The 19917-nt window shown below is 42.7% G+C and overlaps 1 protein-coding gene across 1 annotated transcript in view; it reads right to left on the bottom strand.

Annotated features, from left to right (window-relative positions):
• The window catches only part of LOC110496553 (uncharacterized), a 123967-nt gene that overhangs the window by 22542 nt on the left and 81508 nt on the right, over nt 1-19917 (bottom strand). The window contains exon 2 of the mRNA XM_036953301.2: nt 9729-9919. Within this exon, the coding sequence (XP_036809196.1) occupies nt 9729-9885 (157 nt within the window). The 5' untranslated portion in view covers nt 9886-9919. The remainder of the gene's footprint in view (nt 1-9728; nt 9920-19917) is intronic.

Below are 19917 nucleotides of genomic sequence, written 5' to 3'. Positions count from 1 at the left end.
GTGGGTCAGAGTCGTGTGTAGCCTCAGTGTGTGGAGTGGGTCAGAGTAGTGTGTATCCTCAGTGTGTGGAGTGGGTCAGAGTATTGTGTAGCCTCAGTGTAGAGTGGGTCAGAGTAGTGTGTAGAGTGGGTCAGAGTAGTGTGTAGCCTCAGTGTGTAGAGTGGGTCAGAGTCGTGTGTAGCCTCAGTGTGTGGAGTGGGTCAGAGTAGTGTATCCTCAGTGTATAGTGAGTCAGAGTAGTTTGTAGCCTCAGTGTAGAGTGGGTCAGAGTAGTGTGTAGCCTCAGTCTGTGGAGTGGGTCAGAGTAGTGTAGCCTCAGTGTATATTGGGGTCAGAGCAGTGTGTAGCCTCAGTGTCGACTGTGTCAAAGTAGTGTGTAGCCTCAGTGTAGAGTGGGTCAGAGTAGTTTGTAGAGTGGGTCAGAGTAGTGTTTAGCCTCAGTGTGTAGAGTGGGTCAGAGTAGTGTGTAGCCTCAGCGTGTGGAGTGGGTAACAGTAGTGTGTAGCCTCAGTGTAGTGGGTCAGAGTAGTTTGCAGCCTCAGTGTAGAGTGGGTCAGAGTAGTGTGTATCCTCAGTCTGTGGAGTGGGTCAGAGTAGTGTGTAGCCTCAGTGTGTAGAATGGGTCCGAGTAGTGTGTTCTCTCAGTGTGTAGAGTGGGTCAGAGTAGTGTGTGACCTACAGGCATACTATGTTCTGAGCCCTGAACAAAGCAGGTCACTGGGGTCGAGAATTGCCAAGGCACAGGGTCATCAATAACAATCCAGAAAGTAGAATAGCTCATATAATGCAATAGATTGATATATTTTCAAATTGAATGTCCCGTATATACAGTACCTGTCAAAAGTTTGGACACACCTACTCATTCAAGGGGTTTTCTTTATATTTAACATTTTCTACAATGTAGAATAATAGTGAAGACATCAAAACTTCTTAATAACAAATATCATGTAGTAACCAAAGAAGTGTGAAACTAATAAAAATATATTTTACATTTCAGATTCTTTAAAGTACCCAACATTTGCCTTGATGACAGCTTTGCACAGTCTTGGCATTCTCTCAACCTGCTTCATGTGGAATGCTTTTCTAACAATCTTGAAAGAGTTCCAACATATGTTGGGCACTTGTTGGCTGCTTTTCCTTCACTCTGAGGTGCAACTTATCCCAAACTATCTCAATTGGGTTGAAGTCGGGTGATTGTGGAGGCCAGGTCATCTGATGCACCACTCCATCACTCTCATTGGTCAAATAGCCCTTACACAGCCTGGAGGCAAGTTTTGTGTCATTGTCCTGTTGAAAAATGATAGTCCCTCTAAGCACAAACCAGATGGGATGGCATATCGCTGCAGAATGCTGTGGTAGCCTTGCTTTTTAAGTGTGCCTTGAATTCTAAATAAATCACAGACAGTGTCACCAGTAAAGCACCCCCACACCATCACACCTTCTCCTCCATGCTTCATGGTGGGAACCACATATGCGGATATCATCAGTTCACAAAGACACAGCAGTTGGAACCAAAAATCTCAAATTTGGACTCATCAGACCAAAGGACAGATTTCCACCGGTCTAATGTCCATTGCTCGTGTTTCTTGGCCCAATCAAGTCTTTTCTTCTTATTGGTGTCCTTTAGTAGTGGTTTCTTCTTATTGGTGTCCTTTAGTAGTGGTTTCTTTGCAGCAATTCAACCATGAAGGCCTGATACACGCAGTCTCCTCTGAACAGTCGATGTTGAGATGTGTCTGTACGCTGAGCTCTGTGAAGCATTTATTTTGGCTGCAATCTGAAGTGCAGTTAACTCTAATGAACTTATCCTCTGAAACAGAGGTAATTCTGGGTCTTCCTGTCCTGTGGCGGTCCTCATGAGAGCCAGTTTCATCATAGGGCTTGATGGTTTTTGCGACTGACCTTCATGTCTTAAAGTCATGATGGACTGTAATTTCTCTTTGCTTATTTGAGGTGTTCTTGCCACAATATGGACTTGCTTTTCATACCAAATAGGGCTGTCTTCTGTATACCACCCCTACCTTGTCACAACACAACTGATTGGCTCAAATGCATTAAGAAGGAAAGAAATTCCACAAAGTAACTTTTAACAAGGCACACCTGTTAATTGAAATGCAATCCAGGTGACTACCTCATGAAGCTGGTTGAGAGAATGCCAAGAGTGTGTAAAGCTGTCATCAAGGCAAAGGTTGGCTACTTTGATTAATCTAAAATATATTTTGATTTGTTTAACACTTTTTTTGGTTACTACATGATTCCATATGTGTTATTTCATAGTTTTGATGTCTTCACTATTATTCTACAATGTAGAAAATAGTAAAAATAAAGAAAAAGTAACGAGTAGGTGTGTCCAAACCTTTGACTGGTACTGTACATCATTTTTGATCATTAAAAGGCAGAGTTCACAGCCAACTAATTTCGAGGGTGGATGGTTATTCAACAGCTGGACAGTTGTTGTTTTTCTGACAAACTTTTAGCCACAGTAGCTTAGATCAAAACTTGGTTTGGTGGGGGGGTTTAGCAAACACATTAAGTAGGCTACCAGAAGTTTATAACTGGGCACATGGATTTGACAACAACAATAATCACATTCATCAATGTTGAAGAGAAATTTGAATTTTGACGTACATTTATTAAAGGGGCAATATGTGATTGCTACATCCATCGTTGGAGTTTTTAATTCTTGATATACAATGCCTTCAGAAGTATTCATACCCCTTGACTTATTCCACATTTTGTTTTATTACAGCGGGAAATCAAAATGGATTCAATTGTTTTTTTTTCTGAGATATGAGATATTTCTGTATTTCATTTTCAATAAAATGGCAAACATTTAAAATAACTGGTTTTTACTTTGGCATTATTGGGTATTCTGTGTAGATGGGAGAGAGAAAAATACATTTAATCCATTTTGAAGTCAGACTTTAACACAACAAAATGGGGAATAAGTCAAGGGGTATGAATACTTGATGATGTCACATACCCATTGATTCTTGAGAAATATAATTTATAAATGCCTCATGAGCTTAGTTGAACTGTCATACCCCATCAGAACCCAAAATATAAGCTTGTTTTACTCCTTTGTTGATAAACAATGTAATTGTAGCTAAACAAACACTGTTCGCCTCAAAACGTGGTTAAAACTGTAATTGGGATTTAATGGATGGCCAGTTCCTTGCATCCATAGCACTGTTTATGAATTTACATTTCTCCAGCCTCATTATTTACCAAATCAATGCCAGGTGACTGCTTTGTTGTTTGATCCACAGATTGCCCCTTTAAACATAATCCAAATGGTTTGTTGGCAATTTTTTACATAAATTAACTTATATACAGGTATTAACTATTGAGCAATACTAAAGGGTTTTGATTTCCCAGTTATGCCTTATTGTGCCCAGTTATTTCAATTGTGCGTAAGGTTATGCAAATGAAATGTAGTCTCATGGCCACTAGGTGGAGGTAGCTGTATGCCATTTGAACTAGGCTCCCAAAGACAACAACAAGTGTGTTAAGGTTCAGCATAGCTGATAAGGCTCCCACTTGTTGATTCCAAGCCATCATTAAACTCTAAAAGCAGGGTACAGGCCTGCTTTATGCTGGCATAGGATCAACCTCAAGCCAAAACTTCAGGTAGCCTATGTTCATGGCCATGGGAATGGACGTCCTCCTCAGGAATTTTCTTTGATTTTAACAACTGGGATTTGCTCTTCTCAAACAACATTTCATGGTGAGATGTTGAAAACATGCCTGTCATGAAAGGAATTTGTTCTGAGGTAGCTAGGGCCCCTTGTCCCCCATAGAATAAACTGATCTACGATATGTTGAGTGACTCTCGGTTCAAAAGGCACTCGACATGAAATATGGTACATGGTTGGGGGCAAGTTTGGTTATGGGAAGCTGACAGAGAAACCACTGGTCGTTAGGCTCCTGTTTGTTTAGCTCCTCTGTGGGGGAAAACATTGTGAAACGCACTACTAGCTCTCACAGTCTCATGTCAGAATAAGACGTTCATCCATGTTTCTCAAATTTCGAAGTTGTTGCAAACGCCAAATTGTTTAAGGTTAATGTTAGGCATTAACCCCTGAAATCTTAAGGTTAGGCATTAACTCCGAATAGTAAGGGTTAAAGGGTTGGGATAGACCTTTTTTAAAACACACTAAAAAACTTTCTTTGCTGTATTTCAAACGTGCAACCTTTGTAATTAGAGGCAAGTGTTCACGCCATCTGCCATCCCCGTCCACAATGCTTTAGCAATACCAAAACCGACTTGAAGGTAACAATGCTCACTGTTGCCCCTAGTGGCAGGTTTCCACATAATCTCCCGACGGCCTCAGACATGGATGGATGTCGAATACTGACTTGTATCACGTGTGACCTGGCTGGAGACGCAGATGCCTGTGTCTCACTTACGCAGCACTCTCACTAACGCATTACATAACAACAGAGAGAGCGAGAGCGAAAGAGAGAGGCATATGCAGGGACATCTCCGCTTCTCCATCTCCTTCTCACACAACCATACACAAACACAGTGCTTGACTGTCTTAGTCTACGTGAAAATCACTGGTAACAGCAACCAGATGGTGGGAGGAACAAGGCCTACCAGATCCTTACACACACTCACACACACCAACACACACACAAACACAGCGCAGAGCCTAGCGGAGCCCAGAGGAGCTCAGTAAACAGTGGCAATCAGAACCCCATCAGACCTATTGAAGACCTGCCAAGTCCTACTAGACCCAGAGAGAGCAAGGAGCCACAGTCTCTGAGCATTTTTACTGCCCACGAAGGACAAATAAAGCAAAGGCATTACAACACAAATATGTGTGTCTGTCCTGTCTCAATCTGGGATGACCTCCACATCAAATACACAACCTGGACGGAGTTGAGGGAGAAATAGATATATGGATGTTTTATACTGTTTCTTCTCTGTGTGGGATGTTTTTTTTTAAGGGGGGCTGAACTTGCAGCTGTGCGCCGAATTGATGATTACTTCCCACTGGGCACATACTGGTTGAATCAACGTTGTTTCCACGTCATTTCAATGAAATTGCATTGAACCAACGTGGAATAGACGTTGAATTGACGTCTGTGTCCAGTGGGTTGAGTTCTGCCAGATGTGGGCAGGATATAAATAAACCCAAGGAAAACTGTTACAGTACTAATCATTCTGTGACATGATTTTGTCCTATAATCTCGCAAATCTCAGTTTAAGATGAAACTGACTTCATGGCCAAAATTATCCTATTTACACTTTGTAGTCAATTTTTGCACTATAATATCTGTTTTTGACTCATATCAATGCCACATAGGTCGCTATCAAAACAAGACGTTGCTTTTTTAGGGGCAGTCACTCTTTAATGTCTGTTTCTGATAATATTTTGTCTTACCTGTACTTTGTACTGTTGAAACAATGTTTGGATATTTTACTGTATATACTGTAGATCATGAGGTACTACTGGCCATCTGGGCGAGGCAGCGAAGTGCTACTGGCGACCTCATTTGGGATTGCAATACAAGAAAATGGATTTGGATGGATCAATAGCTAAGGTTGGTAAAGACTGCTATAACAAAGCAGGGTAACTATATTGGGAGTGTATATTGAGTTGAACTAAGTGAGATAACTCTATCTGAACTCACAATTTCTAAGAAATTAGGGAAAACCATCATTGCTTTGCTTACATTTACAGTTTACATCCTACACATGCTAACCATTGTAATCACATGCTAACCATTGTAATCACATGCTAACCATTGTAATCACATGCTAACCATTGTAAGTGCTGAACTTTTACCCCCTCTGTCTACAATGAAAGATATGGGGAGCGTTGGCTTCTTTATTTTATCTAACTTATCTCTCTGTTTTCCTAGAAGAGAGGGACATTGTCACCCTCACTTTCACTGTCAGGGAACATAAAGTTCTCTATGGCTCTGTCATCATCAACATTTCCCTATTTCTAATCATCCAATTTCCATTCACAGACCTACTTCTCCCTCTCCTCTCCTTCCACTTTGTTCTCTCCATCCCCTCCTCTAGTGCCTCCTCTCCACTTTTCCCATGCTCATCCTCTTTTCCAATGCTCCTCCTCTTTTCCCATGTTCGTCCCCTTTTCCCATGTTGCTCCTCTTTTCCCATGCTCATCCTCTTTTCTCATGTTCGTCCTCTTTTCCCATGCTCTTCCTCTTTTCCCATGTTCCTCCACTTTTCCCATGCTTATCCTCTTTTCCCATGTTCCTCCACTTTTCCCATGCTCCTCCTCTTTTCCCATGCTCCTCCTCTTTTCCCATGTTCGTCCTCTTTTCCCATGTTCGTCCTCTTTTCCCATGCTCATCCTCTTTTCCCATGTTCCTCCACTTTTCCCATGTTCCTCCTCTTTTCCCATGCTCCTCCACTTTTCCCATGTTCCTCCTCTTTTCCCATGTTCCTCCTCTTTTCCCATGCTCCTCCTCTTTTACCATGCTCCTCCTCTTTTCCCATGTTCCTCCTCTTTTCCCATGCTCCTCCTCTTTTCCCATGTTCCTCCTCTTTTACCATGCTCCTCCACTTTTCCCATGTTCCTCCTCTTTTCCCATGCTCCTCCTCTTTTCCCATGTTCCTCCTCTTTTCCTATGCTCCTCTTTTCCCATGCTGCTCCTCTTTTCCCATGCTCCTCTTCTTTTCCCATGCTCCTCCTCTTTTCCCATGCTCCTCCTCTTTTCCCATGCTCCTCCTCTTTTTCCATGCACCTGCTTTTTTCCCATGCTCCTGCCTTTTTCCCATGCTCCTCCTCTTTTCCAACGTTCCTCCTCTTTTCCCATGTTCCTCCTCTTTTACCATGCTCCTGCTTTTTTCACATGTGCCTCCTCTTTTCCCATGCTCCTGCTTTTTTCCCATGTTCCTCCTCTTTTACCATGCTCCTGCTTTTTTCCCATGTTCCTATTTTACCATGCTCCTCCTCTTTTCCCATGTTCCTCCTCTTTTCCCATGTTCCTCCTCTTTTTCCATGCTCCTCTTCTTTTCCCATGCTCCTCCTCTTTTCCCACGCTCCTCATCTTTTCCCTTCTCATCTCTTTTGTCTCATCTCTCTGCTATACATTTAGTCAATTTTTCTGACCCTGAGCTTCCGAAAACCACTCAACACAGAAGCTGCGAGGCACATCTTAGCATTCATATGCATTCAATCATGGCTGTGGCTTATACATGCAGAGGCTTCTATGTAAGGTTAAAGCTATAGGTTAATCGTTAAGAGTCTATTGACTCTCCCCTATGTCAATCTAAATAACACAACAAAAGAATCCCATCAAAACCCGTCAGTTTAAGATAGAGAAATCAGCTTGGGCTGCGTCTCAATCCATCATGTCTGCCTGTGTCGGCCTTTCGCATCTGCAGTAGAAGGCGGCTGAGCTACTGCGGTGTTTGTCAGATCTTCTCACGAAAACCTCTGTAGCATCCGAACGGTTTGGCCAAAAAACTACGCTGAACAAAAATATTAAAGCAACATGCAACAATGTCCAAGATTTTACTGAGTTACAGTTCATATAAGGAAATCAGTCAATTGAAATACATTCATTAGGCCATAATCTGTGGATTTCACATGACTGGGATTACAGATATGCATCTTTTGGTCACTGATACCTTAAAAATATGCAGGAAGGTGGATAAAAAAAACAGTCAGTGTCTGGTGTGACGTCACGCAGCGCGACACATCTTCACATAGAGTTGATCAGGCTGTTGATTGTGGCCTATGGACTCTCGTCACACTCCTCTTGATTGGTTGTGTGAAGTTGCTGGATAGTGGTGGGAATGTTAACACACTGTCCTGCACGGCGATCCAGAGCATCCCAAACATGCTCAATGGGTGACATCTCTGGTGAGTATGCAGGCCATAGAAGAACTGGGACATTTTCAGCATCCAGGAATTGTGTACAGATCCTTGCGACGTGGGGCCGTGAATTATCATGCTGAAACATGAGGTTATGGCAGCGGGATCTCGTCAGGATCAGAATCTTGTCACGGTATCTCTGTGCATTCAAATTGCAATAAATAAAATGCAATTGTGTTTGTTGACATCAGAAAATAGCTCCCCCACAAGCCGCCTTCTGCCGTCTGCCCGGTACAGTTGAAACCAGATTTCATCCTTGAAGAGCAAACTTCTCCAGCATGCCAGTGGCCATTGAAGCTGATCATTTGCCCACTGAAGTTGTTACGACGCCGAACTGCAGTGAGGTCAAGACCTAGGTGAGGACTATGAGCACGCTGATGAGCAACCACTTTCTAACAGTTTGTGCATAAATTCTTTGATTGTGCAAACTCACATTTTCATTAGCTTTCCAGGTGGCTGGTCTCAGACGATTCCGCAGGTGAAGAAGCCGAATGTGGAGGTCTGGTTGAACATACTGCCAAATTCTCAAAAATTATATTGGAGGCAGTTTATGGAAGAGAAATTAACATTTAAATCTCAGGCAACAGTTCTGATGGACATTCCTTCAGTCAGCATGCCAATTGCATGCTCCCTCAAAACTTAGGACATCTGTAGCATTGTGTTGTGTGACAAAACTGCACAGCGGCCTTTTATTGTCCCCAGCACAAGGTGCACCTGTTTAATGATCATGCTGTTTAATCAGCTTCTTGATATGCCACATCTGTCAGGTGGATGGATTATCTAGGCAAAGGAGAACTGGTAGGCTCAAATGCATTAAGAAGGAAAGAAATTCCACAAATTAACAAGACACACCTGTTAATTGAAATGCATTCCAGGTGAATACCTCATGAAGCTGATTGAGAGAATGCCAAGAGTGTGCAAAGCTGTCATGAAAGCAAAGGGTGCCTACTTTGAATAATCTCAAATATAAAATCTGTTTTGATTTGTTTAACACTTTTTTGCAAACTACATGATTTCATATGTGTTATTTCATAGTTGTGATATCTACACTATTATTCCACAATGTAGAAAATAGTAGAAATAAAGAAAAACCATTGAATGAGTAGGTGTGTCCAAACTTTTGACTGGTACTGTATATATATATATAAAGAAAAATATATATATATTTGCTGAGCTTTCTTATATATTTCATATATCTCCTAAATATAGGACAGACACTTCAAAACCTTATTTCTTAGATACATTTTTGGCGAATTTATGAATGTGTTATTCATCAACAGGCTATAGTAATAAAGGCCAAATTCAATATTTGATCACATATTTCTTTAGATTGTCTTTTTTTTTTTTTTTTTTTTTTTTTTTTTTTTACATAAAGGGGTCCTAAAATTAGCTAAAGGATCCATAGTATGATCATCGTAAAACATTTCCATATGTTAGCATCTGTTCACTCTGCATACCTTTAACACTGGGTGACGTACTTCACACACAAACATGCACACACACGCACACATACACACACACACACACACACATTTGTTTCACTATCCTCGTGGGGACCAAACAATTGATTCCCGCTCAAAATGTATTTTCCCTAACCCCTAAACCTAACCCTTAACCTAACTCTAACCCTAACCCTAAACCTAACCCCTAAGCCTAAACCTAACCCCTAAACCTAACCCTTAACCTAACTCTAACACTAACCCTAAACCTAACCCCTAAGCCTAAAATAGCCTTTTTCCCTGTGGGGACCGGCGAAATGTCCCCAATTATCCGAATTGTCCTTGTTTAGATAGTAAAACCAAAAAGACACACACACATACATTACACACACACTTACAAACACACATCCAGTACACACATACTCACCAAGGTACTGTCCCTTGCCCTCTCGGAAGGGGGGTCCCACGGGGCCCTTCATCATGGGCTGCATGTACTTCATCTGGGGCATGGGGGGGTAGCCTCCCCCAAGGACACGGCCTCCCAGCAGCAGAAGCACACAGACAGGAGCCAACAGCATGGTCATTAGGCTCCCAGGCTCCAGGCTCAGCCACTAACAACTGGAATGGAGAGAATGAGAAAAAGGAGAGGTGGAGAGATGAATTAATGATTATGGTCATTGGAGAGAGAGATGTTGCCCATGCCAATAAAGCAACTTAAATTGACATTGAATTGAGAGAGAGAGAGTTTTGGTCATTCTGGAAAACAAAATCATATTCTCTTGAATGACAAATAAAACTTGATACAGAGATGAAGCAGGATAATTTTCACATCTCTGCTTATCTGAAACCATGCCAGTGGGTCGGTCTAGGTAGGTCACATTAGAACTCTACTGCCAGTGGGTCGGTCTGATTAGTAGTAGAACTCTACTGCCAGTGGGTCGGTCTGATTAGTAGTAGAACTCTAATGCCAGTGGGTTGGTCTGATTAGTAGTAGAACTCTAATGCCAGTGGGTCGGTCTAGGTAGGTCACATTAGAACTCTACTGCCAGTGGGTCGGTCTGATTAGTAGTAGAACTCTACTGCCAGTGGGTCAGTCTGATTAGTAGTAGAACTCTACTGCCAGTGGGTTGGTCTGATTAGTAGTAGAACTCTACTGCCAGTGGGTCGGTCTGATTAGTAGTAGAACTCTACTGCCAGTGGGTCGGTCTGATTAGTAGTAGAACTCTACTGCCAGTGGGTTGGTCTGATTAGTAGTAGAACTCTACTGCCAGTGGGTTGGTCTGATTAGTAGTAGAACTCTAATGCCAGTGGGTCGGTCTAGGTAGGTCACATTAGAACTCTACTGCCAGTGGGTCGGTCTGATTAGTAGTAGAACTCTACTGCCAGTGGGTTGGTCTGATTAGTAGTAGAACTCTAATGCCAGTGGGTTGGTCTGATTAGTAGTAGAACTCTAATGCCAGTGGGTTGGTCTGATTAGTAGTAGAACTCTAATGCCAGTGGGTCGGTCTAGGTAGGTCACATTAGAACTCTACTGCCAGTGGGTCGGTCTGATTAGTAGTAGAACTCTACTGCCAGTGGGTTGGTCTGATTAGTAGTAGAACTCTACTGCCAGTGGGTTGGTCTGATTAGTAGTAGAACTCTAATGCCAGTGGGTTGGTCTGATTAGTAGTAGAACTCTAATGCCAGTGGGTTGGTCTGATTAATATCAGAACTCTACTGCCAGTGGGTCGGTCTGATTAATATTAGAACTCTACTGCCAGTGGGTTGGTCTGATTAATATTAGAACTCTACTACCAGTGGGTCGGTCTAGGTAGGTAGCATTAGAACTCTACTGCCAGTGGGTTGGTCTGATTAATATCAGAACTCTACTGCCAGTGGGTTGGTCTGATTAATATTAGAACTCTACTACCAGTGGGTCGGTCTAGGTAGGTAGCATTAGAACTCTACTGCCAGTGGGTTGGTCTGATTAATATTAGAACTCTACTGCCAGTGGGTTGGTCTGATTAATATTAGAACTCTACTACCGGTGGGTCGGTCTAGGTAGGTAGCATTAGAACTCTACTGCCAGGGGGTTGGTCTGATTAATATTAGAACTCTACTGCCAGTGGGTTGGTCTAGGTAGGTAGCATTAGAACTCTACTGCCAGTGGGTTGGTCTGATTAATATTAGAACTCTACTGCCAGTGGGTTGGTCTGATTAATATTAGAACTCTACTACCAGTGGGTCGGTCTAGGTAGGTAGCATTAGAACTCTACTGCCAGGGGGTTGGTCTGATTAATATTAGAACTCTACTGCCAGTGGGTTGGTCTGATTAGTAGTAGAACTCTACTGCCAGTGGGTTGGTCTGATTGATATTAGAACTCTACTACCAGTGGGTCGGTCTAGGTAGGTAGCATTAGAACTCTACTGCCAGTGGGTTGGTCTGATTAATATTAGAACTCTACTGCCAGTGGGTTGGTCTGTTTGTAGTAGAACTCTACTGCCAGTGGGTTGGTCTGATTAGTATTAGAACTCTACTGCCAGTGGGTTGGTCTGATTAATATTAGAACTCTACTGGCAGTGGGTTGGTCTGATTAGTAGTAGAACTCTACTGCCAGTGGGTCGGCTTAGGTAGCATTAGAACTCTACTGCCAGTGTTCAATGTTCAACAGCCTAAGTTGAGTGCCATGAGGACAGCCAAGGATGTCATTCAAATCGATGTGTAGCATCCATGCGTGTGTGTTTGTGTGTGTGTTTGTGTGTGTACTGTATGTGTCCTTTCGTGTGTTTACTGGATATGTGTGTGTGCTCTATGTTTTTAAGTGTGTTTTTGGACCCACCCAGGTGCCATGGTGGCCGTGCCAGGTCTGGGTCTGGGCTAACGTGTTACTGGCTTAATGTTTGTTTTACCTGTCAGAGCTCAGCTGGGCCTGTTTGCTTTAATTTATTGTTTCATCCTCATGTTACCACCACCAAACATTTACAGAACCCTGATCAGGTGCAAGAGGGGAAACCACCACTGTGTGTGTGTGTGTGTGTGTGTGTGTGTGTGTGTGTGTGTGTGTGTGTGTGTGTGTGTGCGAAACATAAAGTGGATGCATCCAAGGGTGTGAAAAAAGGACAATTTCCTCTCCTCCCTTTTCATCCTCTGTAGTTTTTGTTTTGCGACTGTTGGTTTTCAGAAGCTCTCTAATGATTAGAATTGACATAAGTTGAAATCCCAACCCTGCCCTAGAATACCCTGATGTTTCTACACCTCCTTAAAGCAGGAGTCAGAGAGACAGGGACTGACTACACCTCCTTAAAGCAGGAGGCAGAGACACAGGGACTACACCTCCTTAAAGCAGGAGGCAGAGAGACAGGGACTACACCTCCATAAAGCAGGAAGCATAGAGACAGGGACTACACCTCCTTAAAGCAGGAAGCATAGAGACATGGACTACACCTCCTTAAATCAGGAAGTAGAGAGACAGGGACTACACCTCCTTAAATCAGGAGGCAGAGAGACAGGGACTACACCTCCTTAAAGCAGGAGTCAGAGAGACAAGGACTGACTACACCTCCTTAAAGCAGGAGGCAGAGACACAGGGACTACACCTCCCTTAAAGCAGGAGGCAGAGAGACAGGGACTACACCTCCATAAAGCAGGAAGCATAGAGACAGGGACTACACCTCCTTAAAGCAGGAGGCAGAGAGACAGGGACTACACCTCCTTAAAGCAGGAGGCAGAGAGACAGGGACTACACCTCCTTAAAGCAGGAGGCAGAGAGACAGGGACTACACCTCCTTAAAGCAGGAGGCAGAGAGACAGGGATAACCACACCCTCACTTCAAAGATCTTCACTTGCAGCAAATAATAATGTCCTCCACAAAATAACCTGCCCTTTTGAGTAACCTACACTCTCCATTTACCGACAGTTGGAGCTGTAATTTCACCTTCTTCCATAGCTGTTATCTACAAATGTATATGCAGACTGTGTTCTTAATTTACAATGATTATATTAAGATAACTTCCTATTAGCTAGCTAACCAGCTAATGACATGTAATTAACTTAGTTAGCAGCTCAGTTGAGTTAGCCTACAACAGTGTTCCCTAACTGGCAGCCTGCAGACCTAATTTGGCCCGCGGGTGATTTCATTTGGTCCCCCTAGTTTTGTGAGAAAACAAATAAATAAATAATAATATTTTTTGATATTTACATTTTCATTAAAAACACCAGGAAATCAGCTCCAAGTCATTTTAATGTAAGAAATCTCTTCCCAATTATTCCCACGCATGATAGAGAGACACGTGATCGTATACAAATGTAAGCAGGGCGTGAAATGATTTGGATTTAGTCAAACATTATATCTGTTTGGGCTTCTTGCGGTCAATTTGCAGTCAACAAATTATTTGTAATTTGAATCTAGTCAATGATCCCTGGCCTCAAAAGTGGCTAGCTAGCGAATAATACATAATTTTACTTACTTGAATAAGTTCTTCCACTGCCTCTGTTTTTTGGTCCCTTAAAAAACTAAATAAGGGGCTATCTTCACAATATTTTAGATGGTAGCAAAGCACAGCCATAAGACATGTGGACGAATGGAGACAAGGAAAAAAGTGTGTTTGCCACCAGAGTGGTTTGGAACTTTTGTGCCGTTTTGACTTTAACAGCGTAATCCACCTTCAATTTCAATAAATATTAATTGCGGACTGTAGACTACACTTGATAACTTGAAAACTAGCACTTGAAACTAGCATAGGCAACAACAACTTCCCAGATGGAAAACAATGACGAACATAGCACACAGCAGCCCTTCTATTGGCGTTTGTTGAGAGGGTTCAACCTCTTGAAGCTAGGGGGCACTATCTTTATGTTTGGAAAAATAACGTTCTCAAAGTAAACGGCCTATTTCTTAGACCCAGAATCTAGAATATGCATATAATTGTCAGATTAGGATAGAAAACACTCTAACGTTTCCAAAACTATCAAAATATTGTCTGTGAGTATAACAGAACTGATATTGCAGGCGAAAACCTGAGGAAAATCAAACCAGGAAGTGGCCTCTATTTTGAAAGCTCCATGTTCCATAGCCTGCCTTCGCTCCATTTAAAGGGATATCAACCAGATTCCTTTTCCTATCGTTTCCTCAAGGTGTCAACAGTCTTTAGACATAGTTTCAGGCTTATATTTAGAAAAATGAGCGCGAAAGATAACATTGCTTGGTGTTCCCATGAGTTTTGCTCGCGCAACACAGTGGGTTAGCCATCGACTCTCCCTCTCCTACTGAAAAAGAGACAGTGCCGGTTGATATATTATCGATATTATCGATTATATGTTTGATTATAAAAAACGTGTGACATGTTTCTGTGGACATTAGGGATACTATTTGGAATTTTCATCTGCGATGTCGTGACCGCTCAAGCCTGTGGATTTCTGAACATAACGCGCCAAACAAATGAAGGTATTTCGGATATAAAAATAATCTTTATGGAACAAAAGGAACATTTATTGTGTAACTGGGAGTCTCGTGAGTGCAACCATACGAAGATAATCAAAGGTAAGCGATTAATTGTATTGCTTTTCTGATTTCCGTGACCAAGCTACTTTGATGCTAGGTGTTCATAATGTTTTGTCTAGTGATCGATAAACTCACACAAACGCTTGGATTGCTGTCGCTGTAAAGCATATTTTCAAAATCTGACACGACAGGTGGATTAACAACAAGCTAAGCTGTGTTTTGCTATATTGCACTTGTGATTTCATGAATATAAACATTTTTAGTAACTTTATTTGAATTTGGTGCTCTGCAATTCAGCGGTTGTTGATGAAAATGATCCCGCTAAAGGGATCTGTGCGTCAAGAAGTTTAATTAAAATGTTACAACAAATTCAAATCTTGCCACTGGGAGCCAGTGGACCATTCAAACCGTTTTTGCAATACAAAATTCTGCAGACCTCCAAGGGAGGCGTGACAATGACGTGATTTTGGAGGTATGGCAACCCAAGACTATGTTTCCACATACAGCAGGTCTCCTCTCTGGGCACTCTGAGCAATGAGCTGCCCTTAGTCTCTGGTAGTTCGCTGGCTCACCTCCCCTCTCCTTCCACTCTTCTCTATCCCTTGTTCCATATGCTCCCTTCATCACTGCACTTCTCTGGCTATCCTCTGCTCTTTCATTTCACACATCCCTCATCCTCTCTTCCATCTTTATTGTTCTCTCTGGTATTCTGAAGGAGGGCTTTTGACCTCACAGTGATGCTCGCACTGCGACCATCAGGCGGTTTGAAGCCCAAAGTTTGGTGGTTATATTATATTATTTCTGGAGGACTATAGCTTTGTCTAGTAGTAGTAGGAGCCCACACTGCCACATACGTCAAGTCGTTCTCGTTAAGCCTTGGACACTAAACTGTTTTGATAGAGTTTGACCAAAGCCATTTTAAGGGCGTTTTAGCCATCAAGGGTGCTGCTTACCTACTTATTAAATCACATCAAAGAACATATTGGTTCTTATTCTGCAAAACTCTGTATTTTGATCTGTATAGTTTTTGAGACCCAGCATTTTGGTTCTAAGCACTAGGTTCTAAGGAAGTGTCTGTGCTAAGTACTTCAAATGGTGTTCGCTCCATCACCGCGTGTGGTAAGTTCGTATCTGGTTCTGTTTAGTAGCTCCACTCTTTTCCTGTGGTTGTTTGGTGCTAGTGAGCAAATCGTTTGGTGGTTGATGTCAGATTCTACAGCCAGGTTAGGCTGGGTTTTTCAAAGCCTTCACCAAGCTCTTGTAATTAGTCATGTCTGGTGTGTGTGTGCGTGTGTGTGTGTGTGTATCATGTGCGTGTAGAATCCCGCTGAAAAAGACTGACTTCCTCTCACTACTCATACTGTTTGGATCTAGAGCCCAATCCAGGAAAAACATGATCACCAGAGAGACAGAGAGAGACAGAGAGACACAGAGAGAGAGACAGAGAGAGAGAGAGAACAGTGGTAGCCCAGTGGTTGGTTCTTGGCTGGCTAAGGGTGTGTTGTTTTGTGGTGAGAGTAATGTAGACGAGTGTTACTGTGCCCAGCGTCCTGCAGGCGTCTGAACATTCACACTCACACACACACACACACACACACACTCACTCACAGACACACTGACAGACAGACAGACACACACACACACACACACACACACACACACTGGTCTGCTGCTCCACAACCGCCACACAATCTGTTTATCAAATGTTTTTCTTGAAAAGCTCTGCAGACAAAGTCTCACGCAATCCTGTGTGGCTGGCCACACCAGCCTGCTGCCGGCCTGGGACACACACACACTCAGTCTTGAACACACACACACACACATTAGCCCCAAAAACTTGTTGATGCAAACATTTGAATATCTAACGACTCTACACTCGTAGAAAAAAGGGTTCCAAAAAGGTTCTTCGTCTGTCACCATAGGATAACCCTTCTTTGTTCCATGTAGAACCCTTTTGGGTTCCATGTAGAACCCATCAATGGTAAAATATGGATTTATTTTCTGTTTCTTGGTAAAATATGGCTGGTGTTGACTTCCTGAAAAGTTTGTTTTATTCCAGTAGAATAACTGGTGAACACTACCACTCTTCAACCACTACAACATCACAATGCTGGAGATCATGACCAAACCTCAACCACAACCACATGGCATAACTGGAGAGCTTCACCATACCTTAACCACAACCACATGTGTACAACCAGATCTCAACTTCAACCACATTACAGCATAACTGTCCACTATTGGCAAACTTTAACCAAGAGCATAACCATATTAACTTATAGACCACAACCACAAAGCAATACCCAATGTCTCACCTCAGCAACTGAAGCACCCTATTTCAGTAAGGCCCTAGTGAATCTGCTCTACTTCAGCTCAATACTGAAAGAAAGCACTTTTCCTAAGTACCTTACTTCCCATTGAAATACCTTACAATCCATTGGTACCTGGTCTCACTTGAAATTGGAGGACAGGTCATTGTAATGGCTGCAGTGGAATTAATGGAATGTTCATTATTCCATTCCAGCCATTACTATGAGCCGTCCTCCCTTCACCAGCCTCCACTGTTACAATCTGAATGCTGACTCTTAACCGAAGATAGAAACATGACACAGACAGCTGAAAATAACTTTCCTATGCCACTCTCTCAGCCAATTAGTGGTAGTATAACTAAACATCAATCCAGTCTTAGAGGGAGTAGGCAAAGCAAAAACACACAGCCCACAAGGGCTAGGCTGAGTGACAGTGTTAATAGCTTTACAAGCCGCATGATTACAATGCAGTCCAATGGAGAGGGGCACTTGTAAACACCAAACAAACACTACACACACTCATATGAAGCGAATACAAACACACCCAGTCTTACAAACAGCTGTTGTTCAGTATGTAAGCCATCTTGACATGCCCTTTTGACACACAGACTGCTTATTGAGTATGATGTGCCTGTGTACCACACTGGTGACTTAACACACTGTTCTTATTGAGTCGCAGGGTTTGTGTGAGCACTAGAGGAAGTTGAGCATGTGGGTTTTTATTTGGAGAATCACCTTTTCACCATGAGGTAATCTCTCCGTCATCCTGAGTGGCAGTCAGGTCGTAACACCCTTCCTGTTTCAGCTAACTACATATTACTAAAGTTGCAGTCGCAGCTTGTGGTCTCTTTGAACACATTACTCACGGTTTGAACCACTGTTTGTGTAAATAATCACTCGCTGATGACCGTCTAGCCCTGGGGGAAACAGTATGGCCATTCACATGTCTGTGTTTGTGTGTGTGTGCGTGCATGTGCGACTGTGCGTGTGCATGTGCATGTGTCCACCCATTAGTTTGCTTGTTTGTTCCTGTGAATGTGTGTGTATGCCCTTGAGTGTGTGTGTGTGTTTTGAGTGATAGTACTCCGTGAGTGTGTGCGTATGTGTGCCTAAGTAAGTGTGTGTGTCTAATGCTTGATGTATGACACATTGTCAGTCGTCGCACTAACAGACGTTGAGTGTAAGTCCAATGAAGGATTCGCTAAATTAACTCCCTCTCCCTTTCTCCCTCTCTCTTTCTTTCCCTCTCCCCGAGTGTTACATAGGAAAACATTGGCCTCAGACGTTAACCACAAAAGAGGTCCTATATTCCTCACAGCTGGTTACACATTTAACAGAATGATTAGAAATAAATTATCCATTTAACGCTGTCGGGGACCTGCCGAGGCGTGATGCAAGTTGCTTACACTCTCCTGTTGAGTACTCTTACATTTTCCATCATCCTCTTTGCCTCTGGGCACTGCTGTGGTACCGTTGAGAGAAGTAGGCTAAGATGGATTGGTTGGGGTGTGACAGGTTATGGGGAGGGATGTAGGGGCTATGAACCTCTTTAGACAGAGGGTGGTAATGATTATGACCACCATTTATGGACAACCCTCTCTCACTACCTCATGGGGGCAGTGGCAATTTTAGCATGTAAATAATTGGTGGGGCAAACTCCCCCCCCAAAATGTGGGATGCATGCCAGCAAAGCCAATATACAACACAACACTAAACAATACATTAATTGCACTATAATTGTGACAAACAGTGCCCACAAACTGTTAGGCCTTACATAAAGCTGTCCCAACAGCAGAATTTTCTTTACAGCACCATGGAGTGACTCCTTACCAACGCTACACCTGGCTATCAGAGCCATGTCTGGCAGCGAAACTATTAATTGTGCCTCATTTACTGCCTTTTAAACACAACTGATATGGCTGACTTGCTTAAACAAATGTGGTTTCTACTGACAATTGAGATGTACAAACTATGACATAAGGGATGAGCGGATAAGAGGCAATCCGTAATATTAATTCAAATGTTTAATGAGCGAGCTAAGACAGACATAGTCAATATAACTATTTGTTTAGCACTTTTGAAATGTACAGGGACAGAATTCAGAAAATGGACCGTTCTTACAGTATTTTTCCTGTACACCAAGTCAGAACCGTAGGATAAATAAATAATATAAGCAGAAAAGGAAAGCTCTGACAGGGCTGTAGGCTACATATGCACCATCAAGTCAGAACAGTAGGCTGAGTTATGAGGGAGAAAGGGACCAAATTATTAGGATGAGGCACATGGGCTACAAACAGCTTACTACACAACATACACTTAGTTTTACTTTCTTGGCTACAGTATACATATCTTTTTACATTTAACTAGGAAAGTTAAGAACAAATTCTTATTTACAATGACGGCCTATCCCGGCCAAACCCCGACTACACTGGGCCAATTGTGCGCCGCCCTATGGGACTCCCAATCACGGCCGGATGTGATGCAGCCTGGATTTGAACCAGGTACTGCAGTGACCCCTGCACTGCACTGCAATGAAATGTCTTAGACCACTGCTCCACTCAAGAGCCCCTTCCCAGTTTCCTTGAATAGCTCTCTGGCATTCCAAGTTGGATGACCACTCAAAACGTATTTTCCCAGTCGGAGCTTGTTTTTTCAATGTTCCCAGTTGTCTTGAACTCACTGAAGTCTGAGATTTCCCAGTTCCGAGGTTCCAGTTGTTTTGAAAGCGGCAGAAGTGATGCTGGATTGACAGACATGCACTCCATGACAGGAATACTCTCTATCTCTTTGGGGTATATGGGAGCCCTCTATACCTCTTTGGGGGAT

This window comes from Oncorhynchus mykiss, chromosome 18 (assembly GCF_057628025.1).
Source record: "Oncorhynchus mykiss isolate SJ-2025 chromosome 18, ASM5762802v1, whole genome shotgun sequence".
Lineage (NCBI taxonomy): Eukaryota > Metazoa > Chordata > Actinopteri > Salmoniformes > Salmonidae > Oncorhynchus > Oncorhynchus mykiss.
This window is presented reverse-complemented; position numbering and strand designations above follow the sequence as displayed.